We start from the raw sequence: 17,753 nt of genomic DNA on the forward strand, positions 1-17,753 counted from the left end.
CTGACTTGGTAGATTGTCTTCATGTCTAAAATGCCAATATCAAAGCTTAACATGTCAACACTGGATTGTCATGTCCAAATTCAAATACACACAGATCTCTGTTATAAACTTTGAACAAAAAAACATCCCTGTTTCTGACTGTATATTGACATCTTGGGCGAAGTCCTCATAGAGTGAGAGACATACTTGGTTTACCAAGTGAACATAAACTAAACAGTATTCACTTCCAGACCAGTTTCAGATGAATGTGTCTCTCCCTGTAATTTTATCTTAACAAAAGACCAGGCACTGGAACAAAACAAATGTTTTATTAACAAACAAAACCATGACAACATATGACTATACAATTCTTCCAATGTACTGACACTTGGGATATTGCTGCTGTAAATATGGCCACTGGACAAACATGTGGTCTGCAAAATGGTAAAGTATCTTGGCAGAGAGAGACAACGATGTAACCCGACATATACTCTCCACATATACTATCATGGTACGCTGGAAGTTGAGCCACTGGAAGAAAATGGTTTATCATGAACAGTAACTGCAAAGCTTCCCCTTAAGTCATACTAACAAAATTATCTAGAATCAACTGTTTTTATTTTGAATATATTGAGTAAAAATGGTACTGTCAGATGATAAATGAGTCAGTGTACATCTTGTTCTTTCATGAAATCTTTTCTCATTCACACTATTAATGGGTGCTTTGGAAAGAACATAACAGATTACTTTTCACTGACACAGTTTTTTCTTTCATAACTATCAGTAACAGTCCCAACAAGCTCTCTCGATTACAATCAAGTGACATAACTAATATAGTATCAATACTTGTACATACCTTGAGTATAAGACCAGCCAGACAAACAGGAATACATGTACCAGGACCATTACACAAAATCTGAAACAGCAAAGATGTGTTGTCACTCTCTTTTTCACAGACTTTTGACTGGTATATAATGAAGGCCCTTGTGAAATACACCTCCCACAAATCAGAACTGTGAATGGTTAACATCACTGAGAATGAACTGAGCATCTAAAAAGCCTAATTTGACAATATTTGCACATCCCTATTGTGCATAAGTTCAACTAGATGAGGCATTGACTATATCCCCCCGGCATTACATGCCGGGGGGGATAATAATATTTAAGTGTCTAGGACCTCCATGTTGTAGTCCAGGACCCCTGAAAATTAGGAGTCCCAGGGACCCTCAAATTGAGGATTTACGGTAAATCTCTGCATGCCTGAAGAAATGTTTCTCTACATTAAACACCTCCCAGTCAGGTAAACATGATCTTCAAAATTCATCTGTCAGATGTCATGATTGCATCAAATTACAAATAATTTCATTCAAAAAGTATCATGTGGGATGGCAAGATGGTTAAAGATGAATAGGTGCGGTCAAACCATGACTTCACTGTTACCATATCTGGTACATTCATGTTTCTGGCTACTGTCATGAAGGAAGAAGGGGAAGGATCTGCTTCCATACTTGGACCCATGCCAAACTATTCTGTTACTGGTGTTATCAATAATTCACAACTTGAGATGTCGCATTGCAAAAGTTTTCCAAGGAAAATCAACTCATAACAGCACATACTATTTCTGGTTTCCGTCGAAAGACAACAGGAAATGTGTAGATTGCAGCATAGAGAGTTGACAGCACTGTGGTCACCCACGACTGCTTCACATTACGGCTCCGAGGAATTCGTATCACAAAATACTGAAAAAAATAGGATCCTGTCTCTCTACATTACCCTCTTTTTCAAATGTTCATCTGCATATCATGTATACAGTGGCATTATGCTACGACTCTACCATGCAATAATGCTGGTGAGTAAACTTTCACATGTCCATAACCGTACATGAATAAGGGATGAGAAATTTCCACGGATCCGCGGAAATCCGCGTTTTTTTACATCCCCAGGGTCATTTTTCTGAAACGTCTAAATATATATACAGTGTTAATATTGATTTTAGAAGCCATATTTAGTGTGTAAAATGCCAAAATCCCAGGACCCCCGACTAGTTTTCAGCTGTAAATGAAAATTTCCATTCTCATCCCTGATGAATGTGTTCACTGAGCAGTTATGAGAGTGATCCTTGCACTGCAAGAATGCATTTCTGCCACTCCTGTCAACTCTGATTCATAACAATTTTTTAAATATAGTAACAGTAAATATCAATATAATCTAATAAGAAACAATTGTACCCATCTTCACAACCACACATTGTTATTCCATTATGTCACTTTATGGGGCTACATATTTTCCAACACTCAATGGTTCACCCTTCAATGAGTCAAACCATGAAGAATTAAAACAAATACAGTTCTAATTACCTAACCCACTCTTGAATTCTGATGTGGGCTTTATTTTTCTAAGCTTTATGAATAAAATAAGCCTTGAAATACCATTGTTTTCACAAGTACCAATGGACATTGGTCACGGTGGCTGAGGGGGTTAGACATCTGACTTTGTGTGCAAGCAGTGCCTGACTCTGAGGGTGCAGGTTCAAATCCCAGATCAAGCTCAACCAAAGAAGTACTAGAATTACCGGTAGTACTTTACTAAGAAATTGTAATCCCAAATATGACATGTTACAAAATCCAACTAGTTTCACATTTCTTAGCTAGGGAGGTGAACAATACACTCACAGCACATGACTCTAACATAAACTATAATTGATTATTCTGTGAAACAATTAGGCCTAGAATTTATGTAAGCACTGAAAATATGCTACTAAGAAGAAACAATATTCTGCGGATATATACCTGAGACTCTTTTTGCTCTCCTTTCCGTCTCTCTTCTAAGGCATGAACTTTATGTTCACTCATCTTGTCTGTATCTGCAATAATGTAATACCTGGGTGAGTAGTGGCTTCCCAGCTGCCGCACCAGACACAGGACTTCTCTCGTGTGACCTCCTATAATACAAATACAGTACTCAGTGTTATTACTCTCCCATGGAAGATACTGCAGGGTAATATTTTTACGACAATATTACACTAGTGTCATACTGCTTGACGTATGACATCTTTATGAGTCACTGTCCCGATGTCACAATACTAATGCTGCTGTCACAATGACAATGGGGCATGGTGGGCGAGCTGGCTAAGGCGCCAGGCTAGTGATCCAGCGAGGTTTCGGTTTCGAGCCCACCTGTGACCGGGTGTAAAAACCTTGGCGTCAACTTTGTGTGCAGACTCTTTCAGTGTTGTCACAACCCCTAGTGTACAGTACACAACCCTGTGCACTTATAAAAAACCACGAATCCGTTGGTATATGACCAGATGGTGGCCACATGAACATGTGCATACACCTTGTTGCGGGTACAGCAACATGCAGTAAACTTGGACAAAGAGCTGTGACTATGTATCCCAGTCCACCCAGCTGTCAATTGGGTACCTCGTTAGGATGAGATAGCCACAATAAACTTGGTGATCCCCAGGGAGTTGAGATTGACATCCGGTGATCGAGGGGAAAAATACCAGCGCCTTGAGCATGCACTAGTGCGTGGATATGTGCGCTATATAAATATCCAATCTACATCTACATCTACATAGACCCGGCTTGACTTGCACGAAGCTGAGAGCCCTCACATGGCAGTGTAATCACAGTTTCTATCGATTTGCGTTGGAGAGTAATAAACAGAAATTATTAACTGGCTTCCATTAAATACCATTTTTAGTAAACCCCTGGAAGATTTGCTTTTGCTTGTTTGATACCAAATCATTAACTCATTTAATAAAAATGGTTTTCCACAGGAGCAAGTTTAGTATTCTGTATTTAGATCACAGCAGTGATGGAAACGGTCATATATACTCGCTCGATTTGATCAATGTCTTTCAATTTGAAATTCCACAGGTACGTCACCACAGAGCACAAAACAATGCAAGGTAGGATATACAACACTTCAGGCCACTTACAGTAATAACATAAATACACATATCTAATACCAATATGTAACTAAGTGAATTGGGTATGAATATATCAGGGTTTGGACAGCACCAACCCTTACCCTGTCCATACACAATAAAAACAGTGGCTGGTATGATTGGATTTATTTTCCAACATAACATTAATATGATATTAAGCATGTATATACAATAAAAACATAGCAGATGAAAAGAGAGAATTAAAATTTACAAAAGCTGGTATGGTGTTGTTACAATGGATTAAACAATAGAAGCCAATGTATTTGACTGGTGTACGGTAGTGGGGGTGATAATAGTATACAAGGCCTAGGATAAGATACTAAGGGTGTGATGATGCTGTAACAGTGGATCAGCAGATGATTGGTGCAGCCTCGTGTCTAATTGACTTCCCAGGCTTTGGGTAGGTAAACCCCTTGGTCTCTGTTCATCTGTGGGGCTAATCTCTTGATGTTGATAGCTCCTGAAATTTTGCGTCGTCGCCAATCATGGATGTTGGACGCTATGATGGTTGTTGCTTGCCAGTCAGGGGAGTGAGACAGATTGTTGACAATATGTTCAGAAAGGGCTGACTTTAGATCTGATTTTTCTACTGAAGTTCTGTGCTCTTTCAGCCTAATGTCAACGGGGCGAGATGTCTCTACTACATAGCTGCTGCCACAGTCACACATAAGCTTGTAGATGCAGCCCCTGGGCTTGTGAGTGGTCTTGGTTGGTGTACATCTGCCACTGGCTTTCAGAATGGTCTTCAGTGTTTTGTCAGTCCTGAAGGTCACATATTTACCGGCAGTTTTCTTGAGGAGTCGGCTGATGTGGCTAATCTGACCTTGGTAGGGAATGTTAATTCTAACTGGGGATGGTTCAGGTTTTGGTTCGCATTCTTCTTGCTGTTGCAGGTTTGATGATATGGTTCTGTCTACAAGTTGTTTCGGATAGCCGTTGAGGTTGATGAATGTAGTTCTTAGATGATCTATTTCAGTTTGGAGATGGTCAGAATCGCAGATAGATTTGGCTCGTCTGGTCAGGGTGGAGACAATTGCACATTTGATCTGGGGGTGATGGCTGGAGAGGTAGTGCATATACTGGTCTGTGTGGGTGGGTTTTCTGTAGACGGAGAAGGTAATGTTGTTGGGGGAGTTCTGCAACGATACATCTAGGAACGGTAGTTTCTGTTGGTCTTCTATTTCCATCGTGAACTGGGATTTACCTACCCAAAGCCTGGGAAATCAGTTAAACACAAGGCTTCACCAATCATCTGCTAATCCACTGTTACAGCATCATCACACCCTTAGTATCTTATCCTAGCTTTTGTATACTATTATCCCCCCACTACTGTACACCAATCAAATACATTGGCTTCTATTGCTTAATCCATTGTAACAACACCATTCCAGCTATTTTCATTCTCTCTTTTCATCTGCTATGTTTTTATTGTATATACATGCTTAAAATCACCAATCTGGCTTCATGTACATTATTAGTATATATATCGTGTTTAACAGTCAGTTAGCATCCACCTGACGAAGGGGCATGGAATAGCCCAGAAACGTTGTGAAAACAATAAAGAAGAAGTTGACATCCATAACATTTTGTCGTATATTCAAGAGTGATGCAACTGATATTTACCTGAACCAACTACTATCATCAAGGAGGCTGGCCTCTTCCTTTTAACTGTATTTGACAGATTGTGTGTTCCATTTACCGTGACAAATACAATTCTATACAGAAGATATGTCAGATTACACACAAGAAATAGAATGAGAAATACAAAGACGTCCATGCCTATGGTCTATCCTCACCCCCCATGGATACATTCAACCACATCGAAGTAAGGGCAGACAATTTGGTTTTCGAAAGGGAGACCATCGTGTATTGGGCTCGTCCAAAACAAAGAATTCACACACCAATTGTGATGTGCTGTTTGATTCTGTGGTGATACACGCATAAAGAATGTAAGAATGTTGCTCCTCCGTCGATAATGCACTGCACACGTTGTGACTTAAGTCAATATCAGGGGTATTTTGGTTCATACGTAGCGCGTCATGCGTCGTTTACTTCCTTTTAATGTGACTTCCGGGAACTAACGTGGCTTCACAGAAAAGCACCTGTCAAAATGTGGAATAATGCACTTGTGATTCTGTAGGTCCTTTTGTTATGTATTTTGAATTAAACAAAGGTTGAAATGCAGAAACACAATTAAGATGTTGTCTTTGTGCGCATTAATTCATAAATTAGGCATGTGATCTGAGCACTTGAGGTTGACAAACGTCTAAGGAAATGACATAATCATTCATGACAAGATATTTAGGACAAAGGTCTGAGCTGGAGTCAGCTGATAAAACTTGGCATAGGACCATCGACGTAGCACTTATTATCTTATCTCTATATTACACGACTTCAGTAGTTTTACTGGATAAGTATAACATATTACCTGACTGTTGTCACTCGAGTCTAGTTGAACCAGTGCAGAACAAGAGGTGGTTCAGTAGTGCCCACATTCTTCACTACTAGTTCTTAAAGAGGTAATATCTGTGAAAACGTTGCGTGGGTTATATGTAATTCATTTATGTACTATTTTGGATTGTTAGTTGCTGGCTGTGTTGTGCCTACCCCTTTGGGTTTAAATAGCGATTTCTATTTAAATGTCAGAAGTTCAGTAATAGAATCAAATTATGGCCATTGCATTGTCAAGTTCAACTTCAGTGTTAACACTGAACATTAATCAGTATAGAGTTGTTGAAAGAATAAACAAGTTTATGTGATAGATGTAGTCTTTGATATGTGATTTCTAATTGATCACTTTGTCTTGAGCACTGTTTTCTATTTCAGATCTGCAATGCTAACCCCGAACAAATGATGAGTCGCAGGATTGAAGTGATCGCATTTGACACAACCTATTACCCATTTGCTTTTGCAAGCTGTGCATTTTTCTTGTGTATCTATAAATATGTCTCCCCATCGCTGTCACTACGAATGTGTGAAGGTTACAGGAATATGCCACTGGCAAAACAAATTGACTGGAATACTAGGTGAGTTAGTGATACGACACTTTGCATTGTTAATATCATATTAGTTTTTATCTTTCTTGTAGATCTTTTACTCTTTGCCAGATTGTTGTGGACAGATCAGGGCAAGCATGATCATCAGTTTGTTTTAACGTGTTTATAATTATTGATAACTAGTGACAGAAAGATGTTGGATAATACTGGTAGATACAAGTCTCACCATGTGATGTTTTATGATAGATAATGAATTTCTTGGACAAGTAGGACAACAGTTTTTTTAGATTTTTGTCCACTTAATCTAAACAGATTATTTGGGTTGATGCAAAAGTGAAATCTCAACATATTGAAGTCCTTAGGAAAAACAGTTTGCTTACAATTCTGTTCACAACTTGAAAAAATAAAATCAATTCACAGAGTATACTGTTCATCATGTGTTGTACACAGTATGATAATGATGCTATCAGACAGGTCCTGGGGGACATTGGCCTGATAAGGGTCTCACAAGTACAGTTTCAGCAACAATAGCAGAGATGATACATGGTGTGTTCAGTAAGATGTGATATCTTCGCATTATCATGATTATCAACTGAATGACAACTGAGGACTAGAATGTGGACATACCCTGTACTTATTAGTTAATATCTTCATCTGTTTGATTGAGTCAGTAGATTTCTGACAGTCACAAAAGTAAGCAGGTTTTCTTAAGAGATATTAGTAACTATATGTAAATGTAAGCAAGGGTGTTATTGGTTTTGGAATAATTCTCTCATCCCTCTCAAAATGATTCCTGTCATTAGTGTCAACAGGGAATGACCTTGAGTCCTCTATTTGAGGGTCCCCGAGACTCATGCTCTTAAGTTTTTATTGTCCTGGACAACAAATGTGGGTCCCAGACACTTAAATATTGTTATTGAAAAGTTTTTGTATTGTGTATCATGATCTTCAGACTTCACATAAATTATTATGGTAATTATATTGCAAATGATACCATATCCCAGCATGTAGCAAACTTACTCTTACTTGAGTGGAATTTTTACAAAAAGCATTTTGACTTTTTCTATGTCTCTGTGTGGTTGCGCTAATAAGTTTTGTTGCATCCATCGTCAGTTTTTATGCATATAAGATGCAGGAATTTGTGTCCTGTAAATCCCTGTGTCAGCACTGTCCTGTATTCAGTAAGGTTAATGTTGATGTATTTATTACTTTAGTTACACATCATTATGGCAACAACAGGTACATGGTAATGCTGTTATGATACACTTACATATTCGGTGAATCAAATCGTAGCCTTTCATGAATACAGTTCGTTATTCAAGGTCACCAGAACCGAATATGAATGAATACAGTGGAAGCTGTAAAAATGGCCTCTGTCTAATCCAGCAAGTTGTCATCACTGGCATAAAATCTAAGTCCCTTCCATGGTTTGTACTTTTATCAACAGCTCTACAATCTGGCATATTGTCTAATACAGATTATTTTTTCAGTCCCAGTAAACAACATGACATGTCTTTATTGTAGTAGAACCCAATAACATGTGGATAGAATTCTTTCATATCATCAATTATGCTACAATTTTTACATCCCGAGACATGATCCCCACTGTTACTTAATATAATAGAAAACTGAATTTAAGTTGTCTCATAAAACACAAGTCTTTGTTTTTGTGTAATTTTGCACATACTGACACAATATACCCTTCTGTGAGATTGGCTTTGCTGGTAGTTGTTGACATTCCTGTGTCCTCTTCTACCGTTTGTCTCCTACAGGTTTGGGTAAGTTTATAACGCTGTATTTTGTAATGGTTTGATTTCAGAGTAAACTCCACCCTACACTCCGCCATAGTGAGCTGTATGTGTGTGTACTCACTAGTCTACGACAATGAAATCAGTGAGGATCCTATTTGGTGAGTAGCCCATCAAACCTGACAGCAGTGAGATGATCCTTCCTAGGGAAATATATACAACTAATTAAGCACCAGCCCTTTTTTCAGAAAAGTTCAACATTCAGTTTCCTGTCTGACTCAATGTACAAGACGAATGATTTTGCTGAAGTGATGTCCTGAACTATCACTGCACAAATAACGAAGCTGGTGATTATCTTTGACACCAATTTATTGGAATTGTGTGAATAAGTGCAAAACGACCATTTCATTAAGTCTGAAAGGATCATTATCCAGTCCATACTGGTATCTGCAATGTCAAACGTTCAACTTGAATATGCTTGTTGTCATCAGGGCATCAGTTCTCTGGGAACTGTTTAGACAGTATCGGGAGTGTCCACCTCTCGCTTGCTTGAATGAGATGTCTGATCTTAATCATCGGGAGTCTCTGCCACTCGTGAAGAGACTGTTGCAGTTCATCCACATTCTGCACAGGAGGATCTCTGGCTCTCACTTGGCGCCCAAGATAATCCCATAAATTTTCTATGGGATTAAGATCCAGGCTCATTGCTGGTCATGGAATAGTGTCAACAGCGTTGATCCTCAAATGATCAACTACTGCTCTGGCACGATGAGGCCAGGCGTTATCATTCATGAATAGGGGATGACTGGCAAGTGTGTGATTGTCAAAATGGGGTATTGTGGCACCATCCAAGATGTGACGTTGATAATGTTGGCCGTTTAACATTCCCAGTATTGTGATTAGGTTCAGCTTGCAGCCATAGGACACACAACCCCACACTATCACTGAGCCACCACCAAAGGGGACCGTTGGTTCAATCATTTCTGGGTTATAAGCTCCATTGCAGCAGTGCCAGACACGACTGCGACTGTCAGTGGCATGCAAAAGGTAACGACTTTCGTCAAACCAGTGGACTGTGTGCCAGTATCTGAGATTGTGGTTTTGTCTTAACCTGCAGGGCGTTCTTGCATTTGTCTGTCCGTGAGAAATGGACGTCTGACTGGTCTACGTGCAGATCTTAATCCTGCAGCTCTTAATCTCTTTGGACAGTTTGCATTGAAAGTGTGACCCCCACACGCCACTGCAATACATGGGATGCATGGACAATACAGGCATATAGCATAATGTGAAATTTTACTGACACTAATTCAGAATATATACTTTTGAATTTGGTGGTGCGTATTTAACGTTTACCTGTATATCTCCATTCTACGAAGTTCCCAGGACTGATTCACTGCCCAAAGTTTAAAATCTGAACTGAGACTTAAATACCAGTCTGTATGAAATCACAGATAGAAGGGGTATGAAAACAAACCATCCTTGCTATGGTCCACAATATATATGATACTTGTATGGAGAGGTAATGCCTTGGACAGTATTAATACAGGATGCAAGGTCACAAGGTACAACAATGTGTATCATATGCTAGTACACTGAACAGCAAAAGAAATGAAACTTTGAAAACAAAATGAAATCTCATAAAAGTAAGTATTCATGTTTATGTCTTCCTTTTGAAAACTTTACAAATAACAGTTCCATTTCTTTTGCTGTTCAGTACAGTAATGTGTTGTGATTGTCAACTGAATTTATTGTTGGTTGTGACAGGAGTAAATTGTTATATAGAAAACAGTGCATTAATGAATATGAGAATGTGGAATAATTTTTGGTAATAATAAAGATTTGTAAGATGTTTTTTCTCTGAAAGCAGTGATTTCAGTTGTCCTTATAGCATTGATTCCATTCAGATTACTGTACTTATCTGAGTTTATTTCTATTATCATGTGACCTGTGAAGGTTTGGGGTAGAATGCTGGCGGTAGGGTAGCCTAGTGGTACTGGTAAAAGCATTCGCTTGTCACACCGAAGACCCACGTTAGATTCCCCACATGGGTACAATGTGTGAAGCCCATTTTCTGGTGTCCCCCGTCGTGATATTGCTGGAATATTGCTAAAAGCGGCGTAAAACTAAACTCACTCACTCGGGGTAGAATGGGCTTTCAGCAACCCATGCTTGCCATAGAAGGCGACTATGCTTGTTGTAAGAGGAAACTAACGGGATTGGGTGGTCAGGTTTGCTGACTTGGTTGACAAATGTCAGTGGTTCCCAGTCGATGCTCTTGCTGTTGGTCACTGGATTGTCTGGTCCATACCCGATTATTTACAGACTGCCACCACATAGCTAGAATATTGCTGAATGCGGCGTAAAACTAAACTCACTCACTCTAATATCATGTTTCAATATTTATGCAAATGAATTGTATTTGTTTATGTTTATTAATCAGCTCTCCAACCCTGTGACTTTTCCATGCTATCATTACAGGTGTGATGCCCCCATGGTTAGAACGAGCTGTGCAATATTGTTTGGGTACATGGCTTCTGGTATGTGATAATGCTCGTATTCTATTTACCATCCAAAATCATAACCGTGATATACCAGTGTCTTGTAATGTGAAAAGTAGAGCTTATCTACTTCATTGGTAGAGAGATCGGTCATGATATTTATTTGTCATTACCTTGTGTTTTTCAGCCCACTTGGAATATGTATCCGTACCCCTCCCAACCACTACCAAACACTGAATCAGCTACTTTCTCTACTTTCACACCCCTGTGCCATTTCGTCAAGTGTTTTGCTATATAAGTTAAAGATATATTGTTCTTTGCAGATTTGGTTGTGATGACAGTTCATTACAAGCACATAGGCGAAACTTTTTACTTTTTTCATCATGGGGCATCCATGTATGCTTACTACTATGTCACAGTAAGTACTCACAGCGTCGACCACTAGGTGAAATCACTGCATTCAGTAGGCTGCCATGACAAGTAACTACATGCTGTAGGCTGCCATGACAAAGTAACTACATACTGTAGGCTGCCATGACAAGTGACTACATGCTGTAGGCTGCCATGACAAAGTGACTACATGATGTAGACTGCCATGACAAAGTAACTACATGCTGTAGGCTGCCATGACAAAGTAACTACATGCTATAGGCTGCCACGACAAGTAACTACATGCTGTAGGCTGCCATGACAAGTAACTACATGCTGTAGGCTGCCATGACAAAGTGACTACATGCTGTAGGCTGCCATGACAAAGTATCTACATGGTGTAGGCTGCCATGACAAGTAACTACATGCTATAGGCTGCCATGACATGTAACTACATGCTGTAGGCTGCCATGACATGTAACTACATGCTGTAGGCTGCCATGACAAGTAACTACATGCTGTAGGCTGCCATGACAAAGTAACTACATGCTGTAGGCTGCCATGACAAGTGACTACATGCTGTAGGCTGCCATGACAAAGTAACTACATGCTATAGGCTGCCACGACAAGTAACTACATGCTGTAGGCTGCCATGACAAAGTAACTACATACTGTAGGCTGCCACGACAAGTAACTACATACTGTAGGCTGCCACGACAAGTAACTACATACTGTAGGGTGCCATGACAAGTAACTACATGCTGTAGGCTGCCATGACATGTAACTACATGCTGTAGGCTGCCATGACATGTAACCACATGCTATAGGCTGCCATGACAAAGTAACTACATACTGTAGGCTGCCATGACAAGTAACTACATGTTGTAGGCTGCCATGACAAGTAACTACATGCTATAGGCTGCCATGACAAGTAACTACATGCTGTAGGCTGCCATGACATGTAACTACATGCTGTAGGGTGCCACGACAAGTAACTACATGCTATAGGCTGCCATGACATGTAACTACATGCTATAGGCTGCCATGACATGTAACTACATGCTATAGGCTGCCATGACAAGTAACTACATGCTATAGGCTGCCATGACATGTAACTACATACTGTAGGCTGCCATGACAAGTGACTACATGCTGTAGGCTGCCATGACAAAGTAACTACATGCTGTAGGCTGCCATGACAAGTAACTACATGCTGTAGGCTGCCACAACAAGTAACTACATGCTATAGGCTGCCATGACATGTAACTACATGCTGTATGTTGGCTGCCACAACTATGTGACTACATGCTGTAATCACTATAGAGTTACCACGACATGGCAACAGTGTACATCCCTCCTATTTTGTCCATGTTTGTTGTGTTGGGTCTGCTGTCACCACCATATTGTTTTGTTCCAGACATATGGAGTCCTGTCCTACTTCGCTAATTATCGTCTTATGGCAGAGTTTTCCACAGCATTTGTCAACCAGAGGTTTGTGTCTTTATGTTTTGGGCTGTTTTGGGGCTGTATAAAGAAATCCAGCTTTGTTTGAAGTTGTCCATCTACCCACCCTCTCAAATGAAGTGTGAGAAATAAATTGGAAAGACACAAAATGTCCAGGCCTTCAGTGGAATCAGTCAAAGACAGCAATTGTCCAGTCCAGCAAGTTGTCAACACTCTCTGTGTCCCATCCATGGCTTGTCCATTAATTATCATTAAAAGGCTTTGCAATCCGGCAGATGTCAGATACAGATCTTGGCATAAAATTACCTTCGCAAATGTGTGTTTATACAGTAAGCAGCACTGTCTAAACTGGTGCATCCCAAAGAGTTGGCTGGATTTGTATTGTCATCAGTTAATCCTACGTTGAAACTACATAGTTGCCAACAAAGATATTTTATCTTAGTTCAGTGTGGGTGTACTTGTACATGTAGTCATTGCCTTGAGTCAGTGTGTGCTGTAATTGAGAGAACCATGTGACACAACAATGTTTATCAGAGTGACAGAACTGGTTAAGTTCTGGTCATAGATATCTGTGTCAGCTCTACAATCCGATACGCTGTCAAAACTGGGTTATTTCTTCAGTCCCGGTAAGTGCTGGTTAGACAGCTTCCACTGTATTTACAGTACCATTCATTGTTGATATTGCCTCAATAATGCACTCTCTTCTCTTCTTCAGTGGTTCTGTACAATTTCTTTAGCTTATTGATTTATACTAAGATCAACATACATTCAAGCATTTACACATACATGTACGAGGAACCCCACAACTTAAGTGAAGCTTGACATAATGTCCATGGGTGTACCTTAACACAACGTACACCAGGATGTACCTTGACACACCATACAGCAGATTGTACCTTGACATGCCATACACCAGGATGTACCTTGACACACCATACAGCTGTTTTCAGAAGGTGAACTATCCTATCTATCTGTTTGTCCTTGCTGTTTCAGGTGGTTCTTCGATGTGTTGCGCTACCCAAAGAACAGTCCTCTCTTTATAGGAAATGGTTTAGCTATGACAGCAGCCTTTTTCTTGGCACGTATAGCAGTCATGCCGTCTTACTGGTCAAAAGTTTACAGTGTATATGGCACTGAAGATTTTGCCCGTATTGGGCATATACAAGGAGTGCTTATTGTCACCTGTGTTATTCTTGATGTGATGAATATTTTCTGGTTTTACAAGATGTGTTTGGGTGTGAAGAAAGTTTTGACTATTTTATTGAAGTTGAATACCCCCACAGAAGAAAGTCGACCAGCGATACCAGTGGAAGACAAAGTGAAGTAGTCAATGTTGTGATTTGTCTTTTCATTATTTCAGTTTACTTGTGGAATTTTACCACCAATAGTGACAGCACCTTTTTTGGTGTTTCAAATAATTTCTCAAATGGTTTTGAAAATTCAAAAAACATAATACACAATAGATGTGCTACTTTCCCATGTTTTCTTTGGGAAATTCAGCAATTCAGTAGTCATGAAGGAATGTTGTGTGTCTGCTAGTCAACAGATTCAGTCATCTTTGGGATTATCTAAACTCAAATCACTGGTTTAAACTTTCAACCAAACATTTTTTATGAGTGTTTTATAAGGGAGATAATTCTCTTTTCATTAGGACACAAAGTTCTTGGCATCCATATCTACAGAGATTGCAGTATGACGTAATCTAGTTGTGATAAATATGGTCATCCTTTAAGATATATCAGAACTGATATCTCTGTAAAGAAAGAATTCCCTTTTAATTTGTGTACATTGCAATGAGGAAGCATTCTGATTTCTGGTCTCCATGTTTCGTCTGTGTTCCATGTTGGTGAAAGTTCTCAAGCTGCCCTCACTAATCGCTATTTAAGGTTTGTAGGCTTTATGATGCTGCTTTGCATCATGAATTCATGCATTATGTTTGTGGGGCTATACAACTGAGAAAAAACTTTGTTTGCTTGTTAAGTTTCACTCATTTTGTTGATTTGAAGATATGTGATGATACTCATAATGTCAAATATCAAAATTAGAACAATTATAGAATTTAAAATAATTAGTACTTACATCACTGAATATAAATATGTTTCATAAACAACACAGTAACAACTGCAGAAAGCCAGAACATATTACCCAATAATAAGTTTACTTAACCACACCTACCACTACGTTACACAGTTTACCTGTCATCATTTCATCATTACATGTGCTCTGAGATGATGTTTCCTACCTATGTCACTTTGTTTTGTCAGCCGATGAAATACACAATATACACAGTTGTGCCAAATATTCCTGCTTTAGGTGTTTAACATCAGCTGATGCCTTCTACTGACACCTTCCACTGTGACCAAACATAACATTCTTCACTCCTCGTATTTCAAAAAAAGGATACAAATCTGATAATTACTCTTATTATGGCTTTATTATTACTGGACTCAACAACAACATATGTGTCCTCAGTGTATTCAGACAGTCAACATATTGTTCCAGAAACCCCTATACTAGCCATCACAAATGCCTTTTGGTATTTTTTTGTTTGTTTGTCTTTTTGTGTTTTGTGTTCATTTTTTAATAGCTTATTTCTAAATTTTCTGAAATCTGTTTTTTTTTTAAGTCAGGTTGGTTGGAAGAAAATCACTTTCTCTGCTGATTGTGTGAGAACAGGAGAGAGCTGATGTTACAATTTCACAAATATAATCTATAATCACTATGGTCACTGCATAGAAAACACCGAGTTTTTTGTGTTCACTGTTGTAAGATAATGTTGATTGGATGGCCAAGATGACCACTGAATATGGTATAGAAATGAGTAACAATCAGAGGCCAGCTAAGTAAGACATATCACAGTGGCTATGTTGCAGGGTTTTTACTGCATTTCACTTCTGTTGTTTAACTGAAAATGGTGTAAACCCATGTTAGGTAATTCATCTATAGTTGATCAAAATAATGTATCTTTTTGATCAGGTATAATGCCTGCCAACAGTAACTTCTTTTCACGAATTTTTATTAAGAAGGTACAGTTACAAAGGATCTAATTGAAAGAACTTCAATAGTAAAGTTAAAGACCAAACCCAAACTCTGGAGGAGAAAGTGGTTGTTGATCTATAGAATTGTTCCAGGACAAACATCCATTTTCGATTTGCAAAATTGGGTGAAACAATCCACCAAAGGTAAAGTGGTAAAGTGTTTATATATAATAAAGCAAACATCTTGCCTGTATGTTTTAATTATTATTTTTCAAGGGGGTAATGGACAATTAGGAACATGTCAGTGTTTCTGATCAAGTTCCATATCCTATCTACAAATCTAGTCAGCGCATCTCAAGAAATGTATGTAATGTGTAGTAGAGACTTCTTCTTCATCTTATTCAGTTGGTATGTACCACATGTTAAGACAGTACCTGTTAATAGCACGTTATTACCATGTTATTAACACATGGTATTATCACGTTATTAACAGGTTATTACCAGTATATTTATACCTGATGTTTGATACATATTGGTGTAGTTGTATTTTCGTGGTAACATGGAGACAAGTGTGATTCGTTTTAATTACACTGAATGCAATCAAACATCATAGCTTTAATCCAACCTGCTTCCTTCTTGTCAAGCTGCGTGACTGCTGAAGCTGGCTTGATGTAAGGACATGGCAAGAGGTTCAGTCTTCTTCTGTCATCTAACAAACAGAATTTACAGAATACAGAATGTATGACATATTTTGCCACCAAGATGTTGGGAGCTCTGATAGAGCAGTTGCTGAATAGGGTTTTGAATACTGCTGGTATGATGATTGATTGCTTTGGTCAGGAAGCTGTGATACAGGAAGTCCTGAATGCTAACATGCCAACAATCGCACTACACTGGCTCACTCGGCCCACAGACCCCACAGAACTTAGCTACAACCCCTGCTGTCAGTTTATTGTTCATTTAACAGGTATTATTGATGCTTACGTACCATAATGAACTCATATATTCAGCCAGAAATATTTTCATTTTGTCCTTGACAATAGGAAATTATAAAATGCTGAAACAATAAAGGTCCAGTGTGTGGCTGTGGTGTTCTTTACCAACATGGCAAGTGGCATCTAACAGTTTCCACATTGATGCCAGTCATCAAGATCATATATATTTTTTTTGTAAATTAAATACAGTTATGGTATTGACTGTCATGATTCATGCTTCCATGTGGGCATGTACAGTGCACCCTGGTTATAACGTGTGTCTGGATACAGTACCATATGTTCCCTCTGACAAACAGTGGAAGATATCACCAGGGTATACTGTACTTCTTTTTTGCTGACCCTTTGGAGATATATAAAAATCTTTGTCACTAATGCAGAATCTACATCTGTCAAGAATAACTTGGGGGCAACACGGAACAAAATTGTCAGTCTTTCTTGTTCATTCAGTACTGAAATCAAGTTGTCAAGAACTGCCACAGAATGCTGAACAAGCATCCTGGATACGATCACACATTACTGATAAATGAAGTCATTGGGAGGTGAACTTTCATAAGAGGGCTCTGCAGCTTGTTTACATAACCAAATAGCAAAAGTTACCTTTGTGTGGAATTGTTTTGAAACATGTGCCTGTTTATTGTTTACAGCAATATTTACCTTGTTCATTGATCTTCAGTTATATTTAGTCATGAAGAAGTCATTACGTTTGACCAGTCTATATTTTGATTAATGATATGCCACTTTTCAGCAGAGTTCAATTTAATTCAGGATAAATAT

General features: G+C 38.9%; 3 protein-coding genes across 5 annotated transcripts; 1 reads left to right on the forward strand and 2 right to left on the reverse strand.

Moving 5' to 3' along the window:
• Positions 1 to 289: 289 nt before the first annotated feature.
• Positions 290 to 5,994, reverse strand: LOC137290311 (UDP-N-acetylglucosamine transferase subunit ALG14-like). Its single transcript, XM_067821131.1, has 5 exons — positions 5,555 to 5,994; positions 2,769 to 2,920; positions 1,596 to 1,718; positions 836 to 895; positions 290 to 510 (listed from the first exon to the last, which is right to left on the reverse strand). The coding sequence occupies exons 1-5, from the start codon at positions 5,706 to 5,708 to the stop codon at positions 340 to 342; spliced, it is 660 nt and encodes a 219-aa protein (XP_067677232.1). The 5' UTR covers positions 5,709 to 5,994; the 3' UTR covers positions 290 to 339.
• Positions 5,781 to 16,237, forward strand: LOC137290309 (TLC domain-containing protein 4-B-like). Of its 3 annotated transcripts, none has more exons than XM_067821127.1 (7): positions 5,781 to 5,880; positions 6,758 to 6,957; positions 8,747 to 8,836; positions 11,154 to 11,212; positions 11,497 to 11,591; positions 12,960 to 13,033; positions 14,000 to 16,237. In XM_067821127.1, exons 2-7 carry the CDS (start codon positions 6,782 to 6,784, stop codon positions 14,331 to 14,333), a joined length of 828 nt encoding a protein of 275 aa, XP_067677228.1. In that variant the 5' UTR covers positions 5,781 to 5,880; positions 6,758 to 6,781; the 3' UTR covers positions 14,334 to 16,237. The 3 variants fall into 3 exon arrangements, with proteins under 3 accessions (XP_067677228.1, XP_067677227.1, XP_067677229.1); XM_067821126.1 differs by lacking the exon at positions 5,781 to 5,880 and adding an exon at positions 5,992 to 6,067 and having other exon boundaries at positions 14,000 to 15,047; XM_067821128.1 differs by lacking the exon at positions 5,781 to 5,880 and adding an exon at positions 6,372 to 6,450.
• LOC137291124 (keratin-associated protein 12-2-like) lies at positions 11,781 to 12,804 on the reverse strand. The gene is given in 4 exon segments (XM_067822407.1): positions 11,781 to 11,885; positions 12,215 to 12,340; positions 12,666 to 12,704; positions 12,706 to 12,804. Coding segments are annotated over 4 exon segments (369 nt in total).
• Positions 16,238 to 17,753: the final 1,516 nt, after the last annotated feature.

Source organism: Haliotis asinina, chromosome 7, assembly GCF_037392515.1.
Source record: "Haliotis asinina isolate JCU_RB_2024 chromosome 7, JCU_Hal_asi_v2, whole genome shotgun sequence".
Classification (NCBI taxonomy): domain Eukaryota; kingdom Metazoa; phylum Mollusca; class Gastropoda; order Lepetellida; family Haliotidae; genus Haliotis; species Haliotis asinina.

Excerpts from the sequence above, each read along its gene's own strand:
- LOC137290311 (XM_067821131.1), bottom strand. The coding sequence starts at position 5,708 with ATGGACGTCTTTGTATTTCTCATTCTATTTCTTGTGTGTAATCTGACA. Across the intron at positions 1,719-2,768 it reads GAGAGCAAAAAGAGTCTCAG|TATTTTGTGATACGAATTCC; the intron begins GTATATATCCGC and ends TATTTTTTTCAG. Across the intron at positions 896-1,595 it reads TTCGACGGAAACCAGAAATA|ATTTTGTGTAATGGTCCTGG; the intron begins GTATGTGCTGTT and ends TTGCTGTTTCAG.
- LOC137290309 (XM_067821127.1), top strand. The coding sequence starts at position 6,782 with ATGATGAGTCGCAGGATTGAAGTGATCGCATTTGACACAACCTATTAC. Across the intron at positions 6,958-8,746 it reads CAAATTGACTGGAATACTAG|AGTAAACTCCACCCTACACT; the intron begins GTGAGTTAGTGA and ends GTTTGATTTCAG. Across the intron at positions 8,837-11,153 it reads ATCAGTGAGGATCCTATTTG|GTGTGATGCCCCCATGGTTA; the intron begins GTGAGTAGCCCA and ends CTATCATTACAG.